At 37.6% G+C, this 23,168-nt stretch overlaps 1 protein-coding gene across 2 annotated transcripts in view; it reads right to left on the reverse strand.

The window, feature by feature from the left end:
* Nucleotides 1-6,129: 6,129 nt before the first annotated feature.
* The window catches only part of vcp (valosin containing protein), a 44,410-nt gene continuing 27,371 nt past the window's right edge, over nt 6,130-23,168 (reverse strand). Inside the window, exons 8-17 of one of the 2 annotated variants that reach the window (XM_072252466.1) lie at nt 22,928-23,061; nt 20,229-20,364; nt 20,021-20,133; nt 18,101-18,265; nt 17,893-18,015; nt 12,052-12,264; nt 9,804-10,116; nt 7,241-7,392; nt 6,969-7,123; nt 6,130-6,659 (exon numbers count right to left, since the gene is read on the reverse strand). In XM_072252466.1, the coding sequence (XP_072108567.1) occupies nt 6,554-6,659; nt 6,969-7,123; nt 7,241-7,392; nt 9,804-10,116; nt 12,052-12,264; nt 17,893-18,015; nt 18,101-18,265; nt 20,021-20,133; nt 20,229-20,364; nt 22,928-23,061 (1,610 nt within the window). In that variant the 3' untranslated portion in view covers nt 6,130-6,553. Of the gene's footprint in view, nt 6,660-6,968; nt 7,124-7,240; nt 7,397-9,803; nt 10,117-12,051; nt 12,265-17,892; nt 18,016-18,100; nt 18,266-20,020; nt 20,134-20,228; nt 20,365-22,927; nt 23,062-23,168 lie in introns of both variants that reach the window. The other variant, XM_072252465.1, reaches the window with a different exon arrangement.

Genomic DNA, 23,168 nt, shown 5'->3' on the forward strand with positions numbered 1-23,168 from the left:
TTGTTCTTAAACATAAAATTGTATTGATCTGTCTACATTTGGGGGGGGGGGTTGCAAGGAAGAGAGTGGCTGCTGTGCAAATATAAACCTTCAAAATGAAACTTATTGAGTAATCAAGCAATACTGAGTTTCATAATATACTGCCCATATATAGTCAGGTGCTGTATCTTCCAGTTCTCGGAACTCCAATGTGCAAAATTAGGTCTGACCTGATTAACCACATTGGACATTACCATTTCACACTTTTGGAAAAAAAAATTCATGCACAGTAATAAAGCCTTTGGAAATACCATATCCACTCCTGTTCTCAGTGAGGTATAAAGTAATGATCTTCACAGCAGTCTCTGTTCACTGAATTTTGAGTACAATTTCTGCCTTCAAAAAGCGTACCAACACCAGGAAAAATAAAATTCAATGAGATGCAAGGAACCATAGCACTCTGCACATTCTTTTCCTCAACCACCAGCAAAAGCCATGGTTGGAAATGAAGGAATGCAATAAAGCATGTCCACAGCACCTCCCAAAACTTTGCCATCTAGGACAAGGGTGGTAGATACATGGGCACATCATCGCATGCAAGTTATATGTAGATCACATGCTTCCCCCAAAAAAGACCACTTCACTGTCAGAATAAGAACTAGTTATTATCTTTCACCTTACTGAGATTACATGAAGATGTTGTTTCCCACCTGCCACACCTCCAACAGTACCCCTAAGTCAGCTACAGGGTCAACATCCGGAGCCACCCCTCAATGACGTTTTGCTCCAATAGACCTTGCACATATCCTGGTGGTGGAGCAGTGGCAGGGACATCTCCACCACCCTGCCGCCCCCTGCAGCTTCCAATGGGGTTAATCAGCCCCCTAATTTCTGCCTTTCCTCCTCAACCACAGCCAAAAGCTGCCCGTTTCTGCCTCATCAGCCAACCTCCCAAGCTTTGCACCAGTTACTGCCCTATCACGGAGTAACCCTGTTGTTGATGCGCCAAAGCTCCGGCATCCAGCCTCCATGGGGTAGATGATGGTCCTCCAACCAGTTCCTTTAGGCTCAGCTACCAGGTCTGAGTACTTCAGCCTCTTCTGCTATTGGGCAGCATCCACCCCCTTCTCCCCTTGGGTGGTTAACTCAATTGAATCTGCACTGCCATTTCATCATGGCTGATCCAATTTTCCTCTCAGCCGCAGCCTCCTGCCTTCTCCCCATATCCCTTCATGCCCTAACCAATCAAGAATCTATCAGCCTCTGCCTTAAATATACATAAATCACAGCTGCCTGTTGCAAAGAATTCCGCAGATTCATCACTCTCTGGCTAAAGAAATAACTCATCTCCATTCTAAAACGACACCCCTCTATTCTGAGGCTGTGTCCTCCAGACTTAAGACTTTCCCACCATAGGAAACATCCTTTCCACATCAACTTTATCAAGGTCTTTCAACATTCAATAGATTTCAATGAGGTCACCCCTCAAATTCTTCTGAATTCTAGTGAATACAGGCCCAGAGCTATCAAATGTTCTTCATATGACAAGCCATTCAATCCTGGAATCATTTTCCTGAACCTCCTTTGAACCCTCTCCAATTTCAACATATTCTTTCTAAGATAAAGGGCCCAAAACCACTCCAAGTGAAGCCTCACCAGTGCTTTATAAAGATGTAACATTACATCCTTGCTTTAATATTCTAGTCCTCTTGAAATGAATACTAACATCACATTTGCCTTCCTCACCACCGATTGAATCTGCAAATTAAACTTGAGGGAATTTTGCACAAGGACTCCCAAGTCCTTTTCTGTTTTCTCCCGCTTTAGAAAATAGTCAATCCTTTCATTTCTTCTACCAAAGTGCACGACTACACACTTCCTGACACTGTATTCCATCTGCTACTTCATTGTCCATTCTCCTAATCCAAGACCTTCTGTAGCCTATTTCCTCAACTCTCTGGCCCTCCACCTATCTTCACATCGTCTGCAAACTTTGCAACAAAGCCATTAATTCCATAATCCAAATGATTGACATAACAAGAAGGATCTCTCCTAACACAGACTCCGGTAGCCAGTCAGAAAAGGCTGACTTTATCTCCACCCTTTGCCTCCTGCCAATCAACCACTGGTTTATCCATGCTAGAATATTCCCTGTAACAGCATGGGCTTGTAGCTTGTTAAGCAGCTTCATGCGTGACACCTTGTCAAAGACCTTCTGAAAATCCAAGTACACAACATCAACAAATTCTCCTTTGTCTATCCTGCTTGTTACTTCTTCAAAAGGATTCCAACAGATTTGTCAGGCAAGATTTTAACTTGAGGAAACAATGCTACTACAGACTATTTTATCATGTGCCTCCATGTACCCTGAGTCCTCATTCTTAATAATCGACTCCAACATCTTCCCAGCCACTGAAGTCAGACTAACTGGCCTACAATTTCCTTTCTTCTACTTCTTTCCCTTCCTGAAGAGTGGAGGGACATTTACTATTTTCCAGTCTTCTAGAACTATCCCAGTGATTCTTGAAAGATCATTACTAATGCCTCTTTCAGAACTCTGGAGTGTACACCATCTGATCCAGGTGACTTATCCAACTTCAGACCTTTCAGTTTCCCAAGGACCTTCTCTCTAGATTTGATAACTTCACACACTTCATGCCTCTGACACTTGGAACTTCCACCATACAGCTAGCATCTTCCACAGTGAGGACTGATGCAAAATATTTATTCAGTTCACCCGCCAGTTCCTCGCACCATTACTACAATGGGGACACTATTTTCCATTCTTCAATATACTCAACTTTGCGTCTATGGCTCTTGGGTCAGTCAGACTGAAGTTTAAAGTTTTCTTTCATTCAAAACATCTATGTTGAGGGAGATATTATTCCTGCAATTAAACTACTGAGTTCCTTAAAACTTTGGCAACAAGATCTCTCCTCATACAATTCACCCATCCCAGGAATCATTGAAGTATATCCTTCTTCAAGAAAGATCGGACTTGTACACAATATTCCAGGCACAGCATCACTAAGACCAGATACTAATACATTACATAACTGTATAATTGCAGTAACTAAGTATGCATGTGATAGCCACTTTCTACAAATGAACCTGAAACATTTTAAAACCAGAGTACTTAAATAGTTGGGCAGAATGCTTCATGTCTCGAATTCTCAAGCACTTAACTTACTGACATGCAGAAAAGAGTTCCAAAATATGTATCTCAACATGCATGAAAATTGCACAGCATATTAAAAAAGCCAACTCATATGCATTAACTAGTGCTAATGCAACTCAAGATAAGGGAAAATTGTTAAATTTAAAACCAATAAAAAATAGCAGAAATAAGGCTGGAATTACTACAGTGCTTTGTCCAATAATTGAATCTTTTTAAATTAGTGCCATTCTCTCAGAGCCATCAAGAAATATAATCTAACAAAAAAAATGGGAAAAAGCTTTAGATCAAGTGTCTGATACAATATTCCGGAGCTGCTAAACCCGAAATCAATAAATTTAAGGGGGAAAAAAAAATCAATTGTTAGAAAATTTGAGTTAAACGATTGATTCTGTATTATGCTAACAATACAGTGTAATTATGTACAAGTCATATATGTTACCATGTTACACTGTCTTTTTTGACCCATATTCATACATATATGTTTAAATTGACAATTTATTTTAACTTTAGCTCATGTGGTCATTGTACATCTTGTTTGAAGCACATTACAAACACCAGTCACTACATTTCGAAAGCACATCATTGGTTACAGAGTATTTTTGGTAGAGACGAAAAGGAATGGCATAAACACAAGCTTCTTTCCTTTTTTTAAGTTTTCTTTCTTTTCAAATCTTTTTATTACTATCCAAAATTAACACAAGTACATTGAAGTAGGCAACACTTACAATGTCTCAAGAAAAAAAAATTGTTTTAAAGATTGAAAAAATTTTGGTGACAAGAAAAAGAAAACCTACTAAGCAAGGAAAAGTGAGAAAAAAAACCCATTAGGTGTTCAACCCCGGAGCCATGTGTAATACAAAAAGCTTCTAAAGATAAACATCAAATCGCCAGCAAGAAAAAAATATATACCAAAAATTTACAATTAGATCGTGGAGGAAATCTATCAATTAACTCAAATGATAGTAACGAGCAAATGAACCCCAACTTTTCTCAAAATCAAACATCCGTTCAGAAGTTCAACTTCTAATTTTCTCCAAACTAAGACAAAGCATCACTTGACACAAGCTTCTTTCTTTTGCAGAACTCAGTCTCTCCATTTTTATTAGTGGTATTTAAAAAAAAACATTCATAACAAACCTACAAACTAAAAACTTTGGTAATTTGTACTTGCTTTGAAAATTATATTAAACCATTTTATGAATTCAGCAAGTCTTAAAATTTAAAAAATTATTTAAGCTTAAACTTCCTAAAGCTTTTTTAGAAAAAAAAACATTAACACAATACTTAATACACAGTATCAAAATGTTAATCTGATGATTTGGTTGACACCAGTTAATCTGATGATTTGGTTGACACCAGCTAATCTGGCACTTATGATCCATCCTTTTTACCTGAGAAGCTGACCCACTGCCACCTGACTAGGTTCTTGTACTTCTAATGTCCTCGTGATGATTTCAGTACAGAGATGAATAAAAGGCAACCATTGCCCAAATCATATTTGCAGTATGATGGCTAATATTCCAGATTCCCTTCATTTTCACAAAGTCTTGCCAGCTTAAAAAAAATCAACTTCATTGGAAGCAAAGCTGCATAATTGAAACGGAATCTGAATTCAGATTTCTTGTGGAGTTGTGGGGGAGGGGAGGAGTTAAGATTTCAGTGTTTAGCAACTCTTTTCTCCCCCCCCCCCTTAAAATGACGGAGAGATACCCCAGCAATTGAATGAAATATGCCCGTGACTAGTTGCTGTAGATTACAGGTGGAAAGGGAGACAGTAGATTCAGGTCAATTGGGTCACTTCAAGACCAGTACATTTTGGTCCAATTAAGCAGCTGCCCCAATTAGCTGAAGCTTCATGGAAACAGCTTATAACAGTATAAAAAGACAAACTACTGCTTAACTGAGTAGCAAATTATGTATCTAAATGAAATAGAGAACAAATCAGAACACTGCCAATACTATTACAGTAGTTTAACTGTATTATATCCTAATTGTTAACAAAGGAATTTATCCAGTGTACATTGCTGTGTTCTTTAATTGACAGTATGCAAATAAAATCATCGCAGTTAACCAAGTGCAGATAATGGACTCCCTTCATACAATGTTTTCGACAATTGCGTCTTCAAAATCTTCATGTTCATTGTAACATTCAAGATGATTGCTGAGTTTTCCTAATTTGAAGTAGCCAAAGAGTTTCATTTTCCACTCCTGGACGTTTCTGACATCTTCAAGCCTTTGCTTGAAACTGCAGTGAGCTAAACAGTCCTAAGTTGTCTTACTGCTTATTTTTCCCCAACCATCAATGACAAAAATTGCTGCTTTTTGATCAGAAACTCATGCAGCTGATGCTTATTTAAAACTGTTCACTTGAAGCACAGTATAGTGTCGAACAGCCACACAAGTGCACGTGACTGACATTAGTTAGAAAATGTTTGGCAACAATCTCCCGTCCCAAATAAATGAAAGAAATTCTGGCTATTTTCTCAATTAATTTTTGTTCTTTTCCCAAATAAGCAACCAGCCCGATTAACTGTTGGCCGAATTACCGGAATCCACTGTATTGAAAATTAATCAAATTTATTGTATTATTAGAAGCTAATGATGATTCAACTTTACAAACCTTTTGACACTAATGTCCACTGTGCTATACTCCAAAATGGTTTGTGTAGTGTGCTTACTTTACTTTCAATCTTAAAAACTGACAAAATTTAAATATATTAAGTTAGCATAACTAGCATTATTGACAGACTCGATGGGCCGAATGGCCTACTTCTGCTCCTTTGTCTTATGGTCTTATATGCAATGAATTTTAGATTTTGAAAATCAGAATTGATTTTTACTAATTCAGTTGACAATTCGTCAAATGTCAACATGATACAGCACACAAAACTTTACTTGCAACAGGTAAGCTATACAACTGTCTTTTGTGATTACATAGCTTAACCTATAACTGCAGGTTAGCATTCAGGCAAAACACAGTACTTTATTGGAGGTGCAACAATTGAGATTTTATTATCGATTCATATTAAGTTCCATAACATTTCAAGTCTTATTTTCAAATGCATACATTTATCATGTTACCTACTGAAATAAAAAAAATGAAGTTCCATAAGCATTTTGTATTTTTTTCGGGATACTTATACCCACTGCAAAAGCTGCTGAATCTGCCTTATCAATTAAAACAGGTTTCCCAGAAGGTAGTCATGGACTACTCTGCAGTGATTGAACAGTTAACTTCACATCCAACATCAAGAATAGGTTCATTAGAGGCCCCTGAACCAGATATGACAAGCTGCACACACTTCTTCGAATGGACTGAAGGGGGAAAAAAAGTAACAGTCCAAGAAATGGAAATTGTACAACTTGGCCTGATCAAATTTGGTCCACAGTGTATGTTTAACCATACAGATCATCATCATTGTCTTCACTAAACATATTTCCACCACTTCCACCTCCAGTTCCTTGACTTGGTCCTGCTCCAGGTTGGCTACTAGACGGGAATCTGCAAGAAGTAGATAACATTAAGACTATGACATAAAACAAATTTCCAAATAAATCCTCCTTGAAATCACAGATCCTTAACGAATATGAAGATGTTTATTAGTAATAATCATTAAACATCTAAATTACAAACTTTGATCACTGACTTATAGACATTGAATATAAAGGAATTTTGTATCCAAACCAGAATTAGAAATAAGTACTACTTCAGCTCAAGTACTAGCACATGATTATCATTTTCCAAATGAAACAGAATGTGAACATGCTAAAAATCTAGAAATTTATAATTAATAAAGTTCAGATAACTTGCCTGAAGCTGCCAAATCCACGACTCTGCTGCAGTGTTTGTGCGAACATTTCATATTTTCGAATGTCATTGTCACTGACAGATCGACGTGCATAACGCATAGCTTCCTCAAAATGATCTTTGCGTATTTCAGGAACTGGATCATCTTCTTCAACCTCCTGCATTTAGAACCATTTTAAACAGTGGTGAACATCCTTAGCAATTGGTAAAAATACCTACTTTTAAGTTTTAAAAAATCCAGTTACTGTAATTAGCAGCTGAAATTATGAACCTACCATTGCTGAAGGGTTACCCTGTCTTTCACGTTCACGTCTGATCTCACTTTCTATTGATTCTCTGATTGCAAGCTTACAAGCTCGTTGACAGATCTCAGTCAGGTCAGCTCCTGAAAATCCATTGGTGGTCTTTGCTAAATACTCCAAATCTACTTCCTACAAAATAATCACAACTATAGAGAATTACAACTTGAACAAAATTGTGATAAAAGTGCAAACATACAACACAATTGCCTTAAAACTTTCAGGCATTAGGCTATGAAAGGAAAGAACTTCATACATCAAGTATCATCCGTTAACAATCCAGCAGCATGAAATACATTCAATGAAAAATAGAGGAAAAATTAAAGGATAGTGACTATGACGGTTGGGAATGATAAGTATCTCCAACACAGAATATTGTTCCTTAGTGCAGTGCTTTACATGAAACCATTTCACCTCAGTGACTTCCCCCTCCATCAGGTCGGAAACAAGGATGTCTGTTGATGGTTGTATTGCATTCAATTCATAATTCAAAAAACAAAGCACTCCACACCTACATGCAGGAAGACCTAGCATGCAACATTCATGCCAGACTAGAGGCAATAACCACCTCCAATAAAATAGAAAGTAACCATCTAACCCTAAAATTCAATGTCATTACAATTGCAAAGTCCTCTGCCATCAACATCCAATGAATGAAATTAAGTGAACCTATCGCATTAATACTATGGTGAAAGAGAAGATCAGAAGTTGTTAACTCTGCATCAAGTCACCCACCTAACTTCCCCCAAAAAGCAAAAGGGCGATGATGAGCATCCAAACAAAACTTGCAGGGTTATGAAGAAACAAGGAGAATGGAAAATGGAACTGATGGAGCAGACATTGTTCTGCTGGGAGCAGACATAGAACCAATGGGCCAAATGGCCTCCTGGTGTGTTGTAATCAGTAAATTGTTCCACATTCAAAGTGCAAGTCATGAATACTTTGGAATATTGGTCAAATGCCTGAGTCTATCTAGTTCTAATAATGCTCACAGTACTGTGCAAGACAAAACTTGACTGGCACCCATTCATCATCCTAAACAGTAATTGGTCACCAGTGAGTGCAGAGTGACACAGCTAACAGAGCTGCTGTCACAACATTCCAGTGATCGAGGTTTGGTCTTTTGCTGCCTATGGAGAGTTTGTGTTCTGCACATAACTTTGCTGCAAATGCTTCATATTCCTCCGACCACCCAAGGACATATGATCTGGTAGGTTAACCTGCCACAGTAAACTGTCCCTACTGAGAAGGTAAACTGTAGAATCTGAAGTAGGGTGGAGTTGATGAAAAGTGGAGGATTAGTAGGTGGTTGATGGCCAGCATCTGTACAGCATGCCCAGGGGCCCATTTCTATGTTCTACAGGTTATCCCCAAATTATGGCCAGCAGGTTAACAAAAATTCACAAAATATTACCCAGAAAAAGAGAGATGGGGAATGAAGGTCACCTCCACAAAATCAAGGTGAGGAGAGAAAAAGTAAATAATTTTATGATCTACCCTCACTTCTTGATGCAAGCACAGATGACATGGCTCTGCATTACAAAACACCATGATTTTCTAGGAGCACAACCCTAACACACAAGGGCTTCTTGCACCTCATGACTATGACACCATTGTATAATTAAAGGAAAGGCAAGAGTTACTCGAGAATCACCAAAAGAATATTTTGACAATACCTCCCAAACCCATAAACTTTACAACCTGAAAGAAAGGTTGCATACACAAGCCAAACCATCAACTACATTTTTTTTTCCATCGAAGACACCTAAAATTATCTGCATCTCTGACCTAAGATTACCAGCATTTCTTCATCGTTAACGCCTAAATCTGGAACTAAGAGAACACTTTCACGAGAAATACTCATCACCTTTTTTAAAAATTAGAAACAGACAACTCACACGTTCTGTAAATGAATAGAAAAATAATTATTGGCAGATAAATTCCATTTTCAAAATAAGTAGTAATATTAATATGGCAAAATACATTAATAAAATAAAGAAATAATTTTACTAGATAACACTGGCTCTTGGAAATCAAGGAACATTACAGCTTAGTAATAAGTAGACTATGTGGACCTCAAAAGAAAAAATCTAAATAATTAACATTCTACTTGTATTGAAGAAAATTATTTTAAGACAGTCAAAAAAATAAAAATAATACTGTGTAAACATTTTCCTAACAAGTGCAAAGAAAATGGAAATTGCAACCAGAAACAGAATGAAGTGTAGATACATTTAAGAGGAGGCTTAAACAGCATACAAGGGAAATGAAAACATGAACTTAAATTGATATCTAGATGCTCAGGAGAGTATAAAGTTGATGTGGTGGAACGGAATAACATATACTGCAATGTAACAGGCAATTTATACAATTCCAGGTTAAAACTAAAATGGAATTGTATAAATCTGTATAATCTGTGAAAAACAAGTCAGGATATAGAATCTATTGCACTTACCACAATTTTTTTTATTATAGTGCAATATAATCCTAAGTACTTGTTAAATAATATTTCATTTCAAATGTTAGAACTTAATCATACTTGCCTTAGCAATAGGAGACTTCCTCAAGTTAGCTTTTAGAATAGCCCCACGAGATTTTTCATCAGGCAATGGGATGTAAATCAGTTGATCAAGGCGCCCAGGGCGCAAAATTGCCGGATCAATAATATCAGGGCGGTTGGTAGCACCAATGATAAAGACATTCTTCTTGGTAGACATACCATCCATTTCTGTCAGAATCTGATTGATGACACGATCAGCAGCACCACCACCATCACCTATATTCCCGCCTCGAGCCTTAGCAATGGAATCAAGTTCATCAAAGAATAACACACAAGGGGCAGCTTGACGTGCCTAAAAACAGATACAGAATATGGTAAACACCTGCTCATTTAGACATGGCAGATCTTGGGGCTAAAGTGATTGTTAGAAAGAAGCACTAAAGTTCAAACAACATTACTTAAAATTTTAAAAATTAAAGTTCATTGTGGAAGTAAACAAAGAATGCATTTTCCAAGTAAAACATTTATCCCCTCAGTCCCTACAAGTTATGATGTTTTATCTATTTCAAAATTCAGGAAAGAAAATCAAAATCAGTGAACAAGGACATTTCATGAAACACAACCTGTAATTAATTTAAATATCCTCACTATTTTTTAGGTCCCAGGGTCATAACATACATTCACAGGTTCCTTTTCATGGAAGTAAATTTTTATTTTCAGACCCAAATATTCTGAGAATTACGTACCAAACTGAGACCAACTAATCTTTGGGAAACATCTTGACAGGTGCAGAAGGAATGCAGATCACTTGAAGTGGAAATCATGGAAACTCAGTATTTAAGAAAGTCAAAATAACTACTACAAGACCAAAGTTAGATTCAACCAAACCCCACATAGTGCACCAAAGCTTGGCTTTTCTAGCACCATCTTAACGCCTACTTTGGCAGTGCAAAATTCCAAGAACTCCCTCAGAAGTTCCACATCAAATCCAAATCTAATTTATTGTATTTTCCTTTATACGACTTCATTCACAGAATGGATTTTCTATAGGAACCAATTCTAGAAACTTCCTCCTCCCCTCCCCACCCCCCTTTAGCCTTACCTTCCACCTGGCTTATAAAACTTGCTGTTCAGCAGAGGACCATCTCTGCACCATTGAGCTCCACAATAAACAATAGTATCCACAGTAGGTTTAAGTCATTCCCAGAAAAAAAAATTAGCCATTTGGGAAATCTGTTAATTAGATTTTAAGTTTACTGATGTTGTTTTACTTTTAGGGACACTTGTGCCCTTATTAACAAAAGTGTAAACTACTATTTAAAATCAGCAAAGCAATGAATCATTGGTACCTAGTAGAGCTGAAACAAAATAACCAAGGATGAAGACATGTGGCAAGTTTAAATTTATTAATGTAGATGCTTATAATTATGTTAGACCTTGTAGATTTCAAATAATACTTCTATATCAAACCCAAAATATTAAAATTTATCCAAATATCATTACAGTATATTGTCAGTCATATGACTTTCAGTAAAGACTAGAGGGCTGAAGACCCCATTTCTATGCGGTAGTGTTCAATGACCCTATCCATCAGGGCGCTGGTTACATGAGAATCGCTAAAAAATTAAATCACACACGTACCTTTTAAAGTACCTCACTGACCTTTAAGGAATGTTTTGTACTCTAATGCTAACTGTATAAATGTAAAATACAGCAAAAATAAATCAAATTTGTCTGTTCTCACCATCACATCAAAGTGCTGTCTTCAAAGGAAGCTGCTGCTAATCAACTGGAAATCACTAATGTATTTTCAAGCCTATTTTGCATCATACTTGAAATAAAACTCAATATTTGACCTAATTTTCAGAAATCCCATATAATCCTATGTAAGCTACACAAACGTTACACATAGCCTTGCCTAAGCTATCACAAACTTAGTGCACTTAACCCTAAATGTCAAAAGAGCAGTACAATTCATTCATTATTTTAGATACTCAAAAACGCCATTTTATTTATTCAAAAGAAATTAAGTAAGTGGTCTTTTTGAAAAATTTCATGAATTTGCTTAATATTCTTGTTAATTTTTGCTGGTTGCATGAGAATTCTGGATGCACAAACACCAGATGAATAGTTTTCTGTTTTTGTCGACAAGTGCAATTGTCTGTCAACTGTCAATTTAATGAAAAATCATCTTGCACAGAGCTGAAATACTGAGAAACAATAATGATATTAAAAAGTTTAGACAAAAGCTTCATGGAATTTTCTCTTTTGCACTTTCATTACATACCTTATCAAATATTTCTCGGACATTAGCTTCTGATTCACCAAACCACATGGTAAGCAGCTCTGGTCCTTTGATCGAAATAAAGTTGGCCTGGCATTCATTCGCAATGGCTTTTGCCAGCAAGGTTTTACCACAACCAGGTGGCCCATAGAATAGTACACCTTTTGAAGGGGTCATGCCAAACTTCAGGAACTTGTCAGGATGCTCAACAGGGTACTGTTAGAAACAAATCAAACCCATACACTTAAACACAAAAATCATTAAGTAGCCCAACCTGGGCAAGATGAAGTTAACAATGGTGCCACACACAATTTAACAAGCAAGTGCAATTAAATCTCCAGTTAATTCGCATATACAATACAGGACACACTAATACAGGGGAAAGCAGTTGTTTTCTATTTGGATGGTTTGCGTCAACAAGGCAAAGAAGAGAATACCCGGACAATAAATTGGTCATTAATCAAATGACGATTACAAATTTAGGAGAAGGGGAATGCAGTGGCAAAATTCATTACAGGAAAAATTTAAGAAGAACAATGTACAAGGTGTAAAGCAAAATGATGACTTGGGTTGATAAACATTAGGTAATTAAAATCACAGGAGAATGTAGAAATAAATTTGATCAAAAAGCCACCATAATGGGATAAGCTTGCAGTGACCAAGGCTGTGCACAAAATGTTCTAGAAAGTTTAATTTTTAAAAAGCTAAAAAAAAGTATCTTAAAATAAAAAGACAAAAATCACTATCATCGTTACGTCGCATCTGGAATCTCCAGTTGGCAGACGATTTCCTTCCATCTCACTCTGTCCACAACATCCCTAGTCTAGTCCAGCTTGGTCCAATCCTTGATGTTATCCAGCCACGTTGTTCTTTGCCTTCCTCTTCCTTTCTTTCCCTCCACCTTTCCATATAGCAAGTCCGACAAGACGTTATCTTTCCGCATAATGTGTCCACAATAAGCAACTTCTAACTTCATAATCTTCTCCAGCAATATCCCTGGTCTATCAACTTCAAACAAAACCCTCTCATTTGAAACCTTCTCTACCCAGCTGATCTTCAACATTCGTCGATAGCACCACATTTCAAAAGCATTAATTCGTTTCATGTCATCCTTCTTCAGGGTCCATGTTTCTGATCCATACCTCAGCACTGACCATATGTAACACCTGAGAAAGTGGATTCTACTTTGGATGTATACCTTTCGATTGCATAGTAGATCTTTTAGCTTCATGAACTGGGTCTTAGCCGTACTTATTCTCCTTCTGAGCTCAACTTCACATCTCCCATCATCTGTCAGACAACTGCCAAGATGTTCAAACTTTTGCACCTGTTCAATGGCTTGTCCATTCACTTGCAATGATACCATCATGAATGAGTCTTTAGTGTGTGTTTTGCTTACCACCATTGATTTTGTTTTCTTAGGGTTGATTTTTAGTCCGTAGTCAAGGTTTTTCTCATTCACTTTATTCAGCATAATATGCAGTTCGCATTCGCTGTCAGCTGACAATGCGGTGTCATCTGCATACATGACGTTATCCATCTTCCGGCCTCCGACTGGAATACCTGTCTCCTGATGGTCGCATTCCCAAAAAATCCATTCTCCGTAGAGGTTGAACAAATCCAGCAAGCCAACACAGCCTTGCCCTACGCCTCTTTTAATACATGACCATGGTGATAGCTCATTTTCTACCAACTGCCGCTTTCTGTTTGCAATATGTTCCTTATTATATGCACATTCTCCCATCCCAGATGGTACTTGTTCAGCACCTCTATTACTTTCTCGTGTCTTACTTATCAAAAGCCTTTTCATAGTCAATAAAGCGTAAGTAGATGGTCCTTTGTGCCTCAATGCATCTCTCCATGATGTTTCTCATTGCAAATATTCCTTCCCTTGTTCCTGAGCCTTTACAAAAACCAAACTGTGTTTCTCCAATTTCATCGCTGATTGTACCTTCATTCTGCCAAATACTATTTTCAACAGTAGCTTGATGTAGTGAGACATTATGCTTATCGTCCTGTGTCCGTTACATTTTATCATCCTTGGCTTTTTTGCTAAGTCGATAAATACCGATTTGAGACAGTCCTCCAGAAGATTTTCTGTCATATAACTGTTGTTTAATATCCCTAAAAGGTTCGTTTTTCCCCTCAGACCAAGTGATTTCAGAGTTTCAGTGGAAATCTCATCTTCACCGGCCGCCTTTCTGACTTTTGGACTCCAAATCACACTTCCCATCTCTGACATCAATATTTTAGGTTGATTAGTCATTTGATTTAATTCTGGTAAGTCCTCAATCCTGCTATCTTCAAATAATTCTGAGATGTACTCAACCCATCTGTCCACGATCTCTTCTTTTTCATAGCATGGATTACCACTACCATCTTCAATACACCCAGCTGATGGCATGGTTCTCTTTAATTTCGTCATATCTTTTACCTTTTGGTGAAGGCCTCTATAATCATAACTTCGTTCATAATGCTCAATTTCTTCACACTGTTCATTCATCCAATTCTCTTTCGCTTCCTTACATTTTCTTTGAATTAAGCAGTGTAGGGCTTTGTAGCGTCCATTATCCTGATGTTTTATCTTTCTTCTTTCTTCAGTTAACCTTCTCAATTCATCGGTGAACCAAGGGTTATGTCTTTTGCTCTTTTTCCGAAATCCCAAAGTCTTTTCCACAACTTCTATCACTGTTGTCTTAAACTCTTCCCAGATGTTTTCCACTGCCATGTTGCTACCCTCGTCATCTAAGACTGAAAATCTATTCTCCGTTTTGCCCAAATATTTGATCTTTTTTGCTTCATCCATAATGAGTAAATCAAAGTCCATCTTATTTGATGGTTTCGCCTTTCTCATCTTCTTCAAACACACACTCATGTCCAATACCACAGGGTTGTGATTTGTATAACAGTCAGTACCAGGGTACGTTTTCACCTGCTTCACTCCATCCCTGAACCAATTGGGTACTAAAATATAGTCAGTCTGGTTTTTTACTGAACCATCAGGACTGGTCCACGTGTACAGTCTCCGTTTTGGCAGACTGTACCAGGAGTTCGCAATCATTAGTTTGTTAGCTTTTGCAAATTCAACCAGTCTTTCTCTGCGGTTGTTTCTTTCCCCAAGCCCAAAGGGTCCTACAGTCAAAATTTCTCTTGCGCTGCCAACTTTGGCATTAAAATCACTAAGAATCACAGTTACTCCGTTGTTTTTAGTCTTTTTCATTAGCTTTTCAACTTCTCCGTAGACCATATCGACCTCTTCGTCATCCATGGTAGGCACATAAGACCTGTATGATGTTAATGTCAAATGGTTTAGCCAAGATTCTAATCATCACTCTTTTGTTAATGGATACACTGCCTTTGATAGTTCTCGCTGTTTCCTTGTCTACAGAGGTTCCAACTACGTGCTTATGTTCACTTCCTCCTGAATGGATCAGTTGGTATTCATCATCCCTTTTGAGTCAATCCCCCATCCATCTCATTTCATATAGTCCAAGTATGTTTATCTTCAGTCTTTTCATTTCCATAACCACATTTTCTAGTTTACCTCGTATAAGAGATCTAATATTTCACGTAGCTATCCTGACATGAGGTTTTCGCTTGATGACGCCCCTGTTAGCCTCATTCCTACTGTTGCCGGACGCCATTCCATTACTGTTATTCGTGGCTACATTAATGTCGTAGTTTTGATCCTTTATTGAGACTGACATGTTGGGAAATCGTGTACTTGGCAGGTTACAGCAGTGGTTTGTCTTTGCCTTCTGCCGGGTGAGTTTAGAGAGATCACCACCTCTCTTCTTGGTAAATCATCTGCTTGCAAAGCAACCACTGTCTTCCAAGGTCGTAGCTCTTCCGCCTTCCCCACCAGTCTCCCGCTGGGTCCGCCGCTGGCCATCGCTCGTAACCCCGAGCAAGGGACCCTTACCAGGTGCTACCAGCCAGATCAGCCGGACCTGGGGCGAATCGCAAGGGAAGGGTCGACCACACCTTTAGGCCAACTTAACGCCCTGCTACACAGGTTTACTTGATACAGATATGAAAAATTAAAATGATAGCAAATAAAACTTCATTAATGAGGAATTGAATGACGTTTTCGTAAATCAAGTGTTAAAATTCCACCAATTCTATCAAAATTCTGATTTGAAAAATGCAAACCTTAGCTTTGTTTGCAAGTGTAGAACTATTTTGCTCCCCAGTGCCTGACCTACAAGGTTGTCGTAGTGCTGGCAGTAGTTGAGCCAGTCACATGCAAGCGGCAAGCTGGTGAATGGCTGCTGGTTGTAATGGTGCTGCCTGAAGCACTGGATGACATGCTCCTCAGTGAACCAGACCCACTGGTGCGCCCAGGGACCTAGGGCCTCCCTGGTCATGGCGGCCGCTGTGCTACGGGTGAAGTGGAAGTGCAGCGCCGCGCCGAGGCCCCACCTGTACATAGCCTCACAACACAAATGGATGCAGTATAGTTTTAGGTATTGAATTTTACAGTAATTGTAAAAAGCTGACCTGCCAATCACTATAACTGAAAGAAAAACAACCATCAGAAATCGCTAGTGGCAGTATTACTAATCTTATAACAGTAAATGCAGGTTTAGGCAGAGGTGCATACAACAATAGCACAATCATGGTGAAAAATAATAGCAGCAAACCAAATATGTAACAAATGGTATCAGAAGGTGAACACCAGAAAAGCTAGTTTGTACTTTCAGATTTAGTGAAGAGTAACTTGCCAGGAACAATTTCAAACCTATTAATTTGCAGAGACAGCAAACCAAACCAGTTGACATTAAGCCCAAACTCCCTAGTGTCTTTGATAGAACAACCCCCTCATCCCAGACATTAATTTGATGAATTTCTTATGGACTGCCTCGATTACTACCATATCCTTTAGGCAAGAGATCCAAAACTGCACAGTATTCTAGGTGTAGCCTCACCAATGCTGGGTATATTAACAAAATCTCAAGTCTTATAAACTCCAATCCCTTCCCAATAAAGATCAATATACCATTTGTCTTCTCAATCCCCTTCCCAATTAAGATCAATATACCATTTGTCTTCTCAATCATGTGTTTGATGTATCTACTAACCCTCTGAACTTCACTCATTTGCTTTCTCTTGACATCAAGATAAAATCTGCTTATACAATGTTGTTTACATTGCAAATACATACAGTATTAATGTATTTATACACATTTTATTGCATTTCCTTTTTTAAAAACGTAATTCTTTAGAATTGAATTTTTTGGTTGCATGTCACGTCAACACACCATGTAAATACATGTATGTATGGCAAATACAGTCACCCTTTTTGAGCTCTCTGATTGAAGACCTTGCCTTTGCACTTCATATCAAACTCCATTTGCCAGGATTACCCCAACTATCTAATCCACAAATATATCATTGAGGAATCAGGTCTGCCCAGCTATTTTCCAAATAAACAGCAAGCTTGAAAATCTTACATTTTGTCCCTCCTCCTGATCATTAATATAAACAGTAAACAACTAAGGGTCAAGACATTCAGGCTGTCTGCTAGATGTAGTAGTTATGTTCACAACAATCAAATAATCTCAATACATTTTTTAAATCCATCAGTAGGAATGAAATTTGCTTTCCCTGTGAAAGTGCACCTCAGCAAGAACAGATCTTCAACTGAGATAAGAGAAAGGCAAACTATGAAAACATTCGCTATATATCACTATTAAAGCAATGTAGTTGGATTTTATGAAATTAAAGATAATAATAGCACTATTTGATTTCAAAATTATAACATTTATCAGTCTTTCAACCAAATTTACAACTCAATTAAAATATTTATCACACAATTTGCAAATCAAAAAACCAAGACCTTACTTGTACAAGTTCCTGTAGTTCTCTCTTCACATCATCTAATCCACCAATGTCTTCCCACGTTACTTGAGGCACTTCTACCACAGTTTCGCGCAGTGCTGAAGGATTGCTCTGGCTCAAAGCCCACTGCAAACAATGAGAATTTTAATTGCAGAAATTAAATTAGCTTAAAATACAACAAGAGTTTAATGCCTTCATTAAAAAGTCCTACCCTGAAATCATCCATAGTAACAGCAAGTGAATTCATAACTTCAGCATCAATGGTCTCATCTTCCAGATCTATAACATCCATCTTCTTTCTAATAGCCTGAAGAGCAGCTTCAGAGCATAAGGCAGCCAAATCAGCTCCAACATGGCCATGAGTTTCATTAGCAACCTAAAGCAAGAAGTTCCAAAGGAAAAAAATTAAAGATTCAAAAGTACAAACAGATGTGCATAAAATTATGATCAAGTTTTGACATAAGTTAGGAAAGAGTAACTCAATCATTATTCTCACTGTTAATTTGCTGACTAGTATACAAAACTAAAAATACAGACTCTTGAAACGTCCAGTGTTCTGGAGGCACACGATAAAAAAGGCCAAAGTCAGCATGGTTTCCTTAAGGGGAAATGTTGTATCTGTTGGAATTCTTTGATATTTGAGGAAATAACAGACAAGATAGACAAAGGAGAGTGTGGATGTTGGTTACCTGGATTTTCAGGCGGCCTTTGACAACGTGCGGCATATGAGGCTGCTTAATAAGATTAGAGGTCATGGTATTTGAGGAAAGATTTTAGCACGGACAGAAGATTGGTTGACTGGCAGGAGGCAACGAGTGGGAATAAAGGCAACCTTTTCTGGTTGTCTACCGGTGTTCCACGGGGGTTGGTATTAGGGCCGCTTCTTTGCGCAGTGTATGTCAATGACCTGGATGACAGAATTGAAGATTTTGTGGACAGGTTTGTGGCCAATACAAAGATAGGTGGAGGGGCAGGCAACATTGAGGAAGCAGAGAGCCTACAGAAGGACTTAGATTTTGAGCACAGAAGAGGCAGATGGAATATAGTGTAGGGAAGTGTATGGTCATGCACTTTGGCGGAAGGAATAAAGGCATAGGCTTTTTTTTTAAAAACAGAGAGAAAAATTCAAAAATCAGGTGGCGTAAAGAGAATTGGGAGTCCTCCTACAGGATTCCCTTACGGTTAACATGCAGGTTAGAAAGGCAAATACAATGTTAGCATTCATTTTGAGGGGACTAGGATACAAGAGTAAGGGTGTAATGCTGAAGCTTCATAAAGCATTGATCAGACAGCACTTGGGAGTCTTGTAAGCAGCTTTGTGGTCCTTATCTTAAAAAAAAGGGGTACTAGCAATGGAGAAGGTTTAGAGGAGGATCAAAAGAATTATTCCACGAATAAAAGGGTTAATGTATGAGGAGCATTTGATGGCTCTGGGCCTGTACTCGCTGAAGAATGAGCAGGATCTCAAATGTTGAAAGGCCTAGATAGAGTGGATGCATGTCATTGCATGAATGAAATCAAATGAAGCCTATCAAATGTTGAAAGGCCTAGATAGAGTGGATGCAGAGAGGATGTTTCCTATGGTGGGGGAAGTCTAGGACCAGAGGGCACAGCCTCAGAATAGAGGGATATCCGTTTAGAACAGCAATGAGGATGAACTTCTTTAGCCAGTAGGTGGTGAATCTGTGTAATTCATGGATGACTGTGGGGGACAAGACACTCAGTACATTTAAAGTGCAGGTTGATAGGTTCCTGATAAGTCAGGGCATAGAAAGGTTATGGAGGGAAGGCAGGAGAATGGGATTGGAAGGGATAGTAAATCAGCCATGATAGCTTAATTCCGCTCCTGTCTTTTGGTCATAGTGTTACAGGAAGGGGCCAACAAAAAGCAGGATAGTATTTGAGGTAAGGTCCTGAATTTGGATGACTGCCACGATGACACTGAATATTACAGCAGGCCAAATGGCCTATTATTACTGACTCTTGATGTTTTCATGCAAAAATATTTTTAAAACACTGGAAATGTAACAAAAAAGCCATATATATTTCTGCCACTTGTGTTTGTTATTTTGAATAGGAAAAGGATGTGTGAACTTGAAATCAACAATTAAACACATTTTAATTTACAGACCTGCTCAAGGTCTACATCATCTGCCAACTTCATGTTCTTTGTGTGAATTTGCAGGATTTCCAATCGACCTGTGGCATCAGGAATACCAATGTCCACCTCTCTATCAAACCGTCCTGCAAGTTAAATTGTTAAGCCAATTACTCTTGTACCATAATTACAGACATAAAACATGTCTCTAACAAACATGAGCAAAGAAGTTTCAACCTACCAAATCTTCTAAGAGCAGGATCAATGCTGTTTGGCCGATTTGTAGCTGCCATAACAATTACATGAGCACGTTGCTTCAAACCATCCATCAAGGTGAGGAGTTGTGACACAATGCGACGTTCCACTTCGCCATGAGTCTGCAAATTTAAATAAAGAAAAGGGAAGCAATTGACTTACCAAACATCAGTTAACAAAATAATTTAGGGATTGTTACTAATGCACAATATGCAATCTATTACTAGGAAAGAAATGGAACTTGGACAAAATGAAATTATATATAGTGGCCTTAGATTTAAAATTAATTAATTAAATCAACTGCAGGACTTAGAATGTGCCAAAATGCAAGGTAGCGTAATTTGAACACAAGGTTAGACAGGTAGAAAGATAACTAGCAAGGAATATAATTAGAAGAGAGAGTAAAGACAGGTGAAAACAAAAATGATTTGGAGTCTCTCAAATACTTGTTGCCCTAAATTTGAGTTTTCTTCAACACATCCATTCCCTCGTGTGATATTGAGTAAATTCAGCTTTTAGATTAGGATCTGTATATTTCAACCAATGAAAGCATGGATGAAAAGTCTTCAGATTTTTTTTTAACATGAAGTAATACCATGAAGATAGGCATTTTTATTTTTTTTCATCTTTTGAGTCTCATTACCAACTATATCCATTAACTTCAGTTTCCTCTGTTGAACTGCTACCTCTCTCAATCTTGACCTGGAATCTTTACTTTGCTCTATTATCACTTAGAATTTTCCAGTGATCATGCCAGTTTCTAACTTCCGGTCAAATAGTCTTCTCTGCTGTTTTGATTCTTCACTTATGAGATGTCTTCAATGTCAACGGCTCCAAAAAGGTGAAAAGTGGAAATTTCTTTCCCTCAGAACATTCCTAAACCAGACAGGCTTTCACTATTTTGGGACAAACTTTAAATCCAACTTAAACAAATTTAAAATCCTTGGACGTCTCTGAATCACAGAACCAAGCCTCTGAATTATAAGGCATACAGCTACTCAAAGCATCTACCAAAAAATCTGCGATACGTAATAAAGTTTGCTCACACTTTATTATTTTAAGAAAATGCAACTCCCCTCCACAAGCCCCAGAATACTGTGTTCTGTATTAGTTCAATAATAACCACTCAACTACATACATTTATTACCTATCTAGCCCCTATCACACACATTGACAGATCCATTTCTCTCATGGCCTTTTCCAGCTTGTCAGCAAAGCCATCGTGCTACCTCAGTATTATTACATCAAAAATCCATTGTTCCATTTTCCAAATATGCACACTTTCACTTTTTCCTTCCTTCATTAGCTATTGCAAATCTCAGGATACTAATCATACATTCTCAAACAATCAGGAAATACCAGCAAAGAAAACTAGCCATTGCTATAATAAACAATGTTAGCAGTAGATCATTAATGAAGGTCAAATAATCACAGAAACTAGCAGCAGAGGTATGTTCCCACCCCAACATTTACTATGTACCAGCTCTATTAAACAGCGGTCATGCTTTGTTTCGCATACCCATTTTATTTCCTCAGCTTCTGCAAGCTCCTCATCCTCAAGTGTCTGTAACTATTTCCCTTCTCTCCACATTTCCTCAAACGACATAACACATTCCACCACATTTACAGGGAGCCACAGTCCCAAGGACCAGAAACCATATGTAACAGAAATTCAGCACAATCAATACCAGTTAATAATTGTTTCTACCGTACAAGGATTAAAATTATATATGCAATTAATACAAAAGTCTTCATATCCACAAAATAATCAAATATATCACATCAACCTTAATATGGTGTAGGTACTCACAGGTAAACCAGATGTGCAAAATCCATTCCAACAACTCCTGGGGTCTCAGTTTGGTCCAGATTGAGGGAATAAATTTTCTCTCAAGTGACATGCTCATAATGTTATCAAAGTTCAAAAAGTTCACAGTAAATTTGTTATCAAAGTACATATATGTCACCATATACAACCCTGAAATGCATTTTCTTTGAGCATATTCAATAAATCCATAGAACCAAAACAGGATCAATGAAAGGCTACACTAACTTGGGTGTTCAACCAGTATGGAAAAGACAACAAACTGAGCAAATACAAAAATAAACAAACAACAATAATAAATAAATAAGCAATAAATATTGAGAACAGGAGATGAAGTGACCTTGAAAGTGAATCCATAGGTATGGGAACATCCGCCCAAGGCAGATTTAGAAAAAGTAACATCTATACCTCAGCTTACATCAATAGGCTACATCATTTATTTTGTCATGTGTCATTCCTACTAGCTGTGGAAATACAATCATATAACATTTTCTGCCTAGCCTGATGAGAACGAAAATAATGGAGTTATTGGAAATAGGTTTACAAATGTATGTTAACAAACAAGAACACTGTGACAGACAAATCTAATATATGATTTAGACTTATATACTTTCAGGGAAAAAACATCTGATTAAAGTTCCAACATCAATGACTTTAGTTGCTAGCATTCAAAGTATTTCTAAATGTTAGTAAAGAAAAGTCCCTGCAACAGGAAGCTTAAAATCAGTGCCAGTATTTCAAATCTGCAAATGATGCAACAACTGAATCAGAATGGACTATAGAATTAAAAATAGTGTTACCAAAAACAATTTATAGAAACAGCTAATAATACTAGCACCCAAATTAAATTCAGTATATACCTTTTCCCTCTTTGGAGCAATAGCATCTAGTTCATCAATAAAAATGATAGCAGGAGCATTTTTCTCAGCCTCTTCGAATGCTTTTCTCAGATTGCTCTCAGATTCTCCTGCAAGTTTGCTCATAATCTCAGGTCCTAGAAGAAAACATTTAAGCAAATGTGATCTCTAATAATGCAGCATTTAAAACTATCAAGTTGCCACTAGTGAAGAAAAAGGAAGAAATTAAATATCAATGCAATAC

This window comes from Mobula birostris, chromosome 3 (genome assembly GCF_030028105.1).
Source record: "Mobula birostris isolate sMobBir1 chromosome 3, sMobBir1.hap1, whole genome shotgun sequence".
NCBI lineage: Eukaryota > Metazoa > Chordata > Chondrichthyes > Myliobatiformes > Myliobatidae > Mobula > Mobula birostris.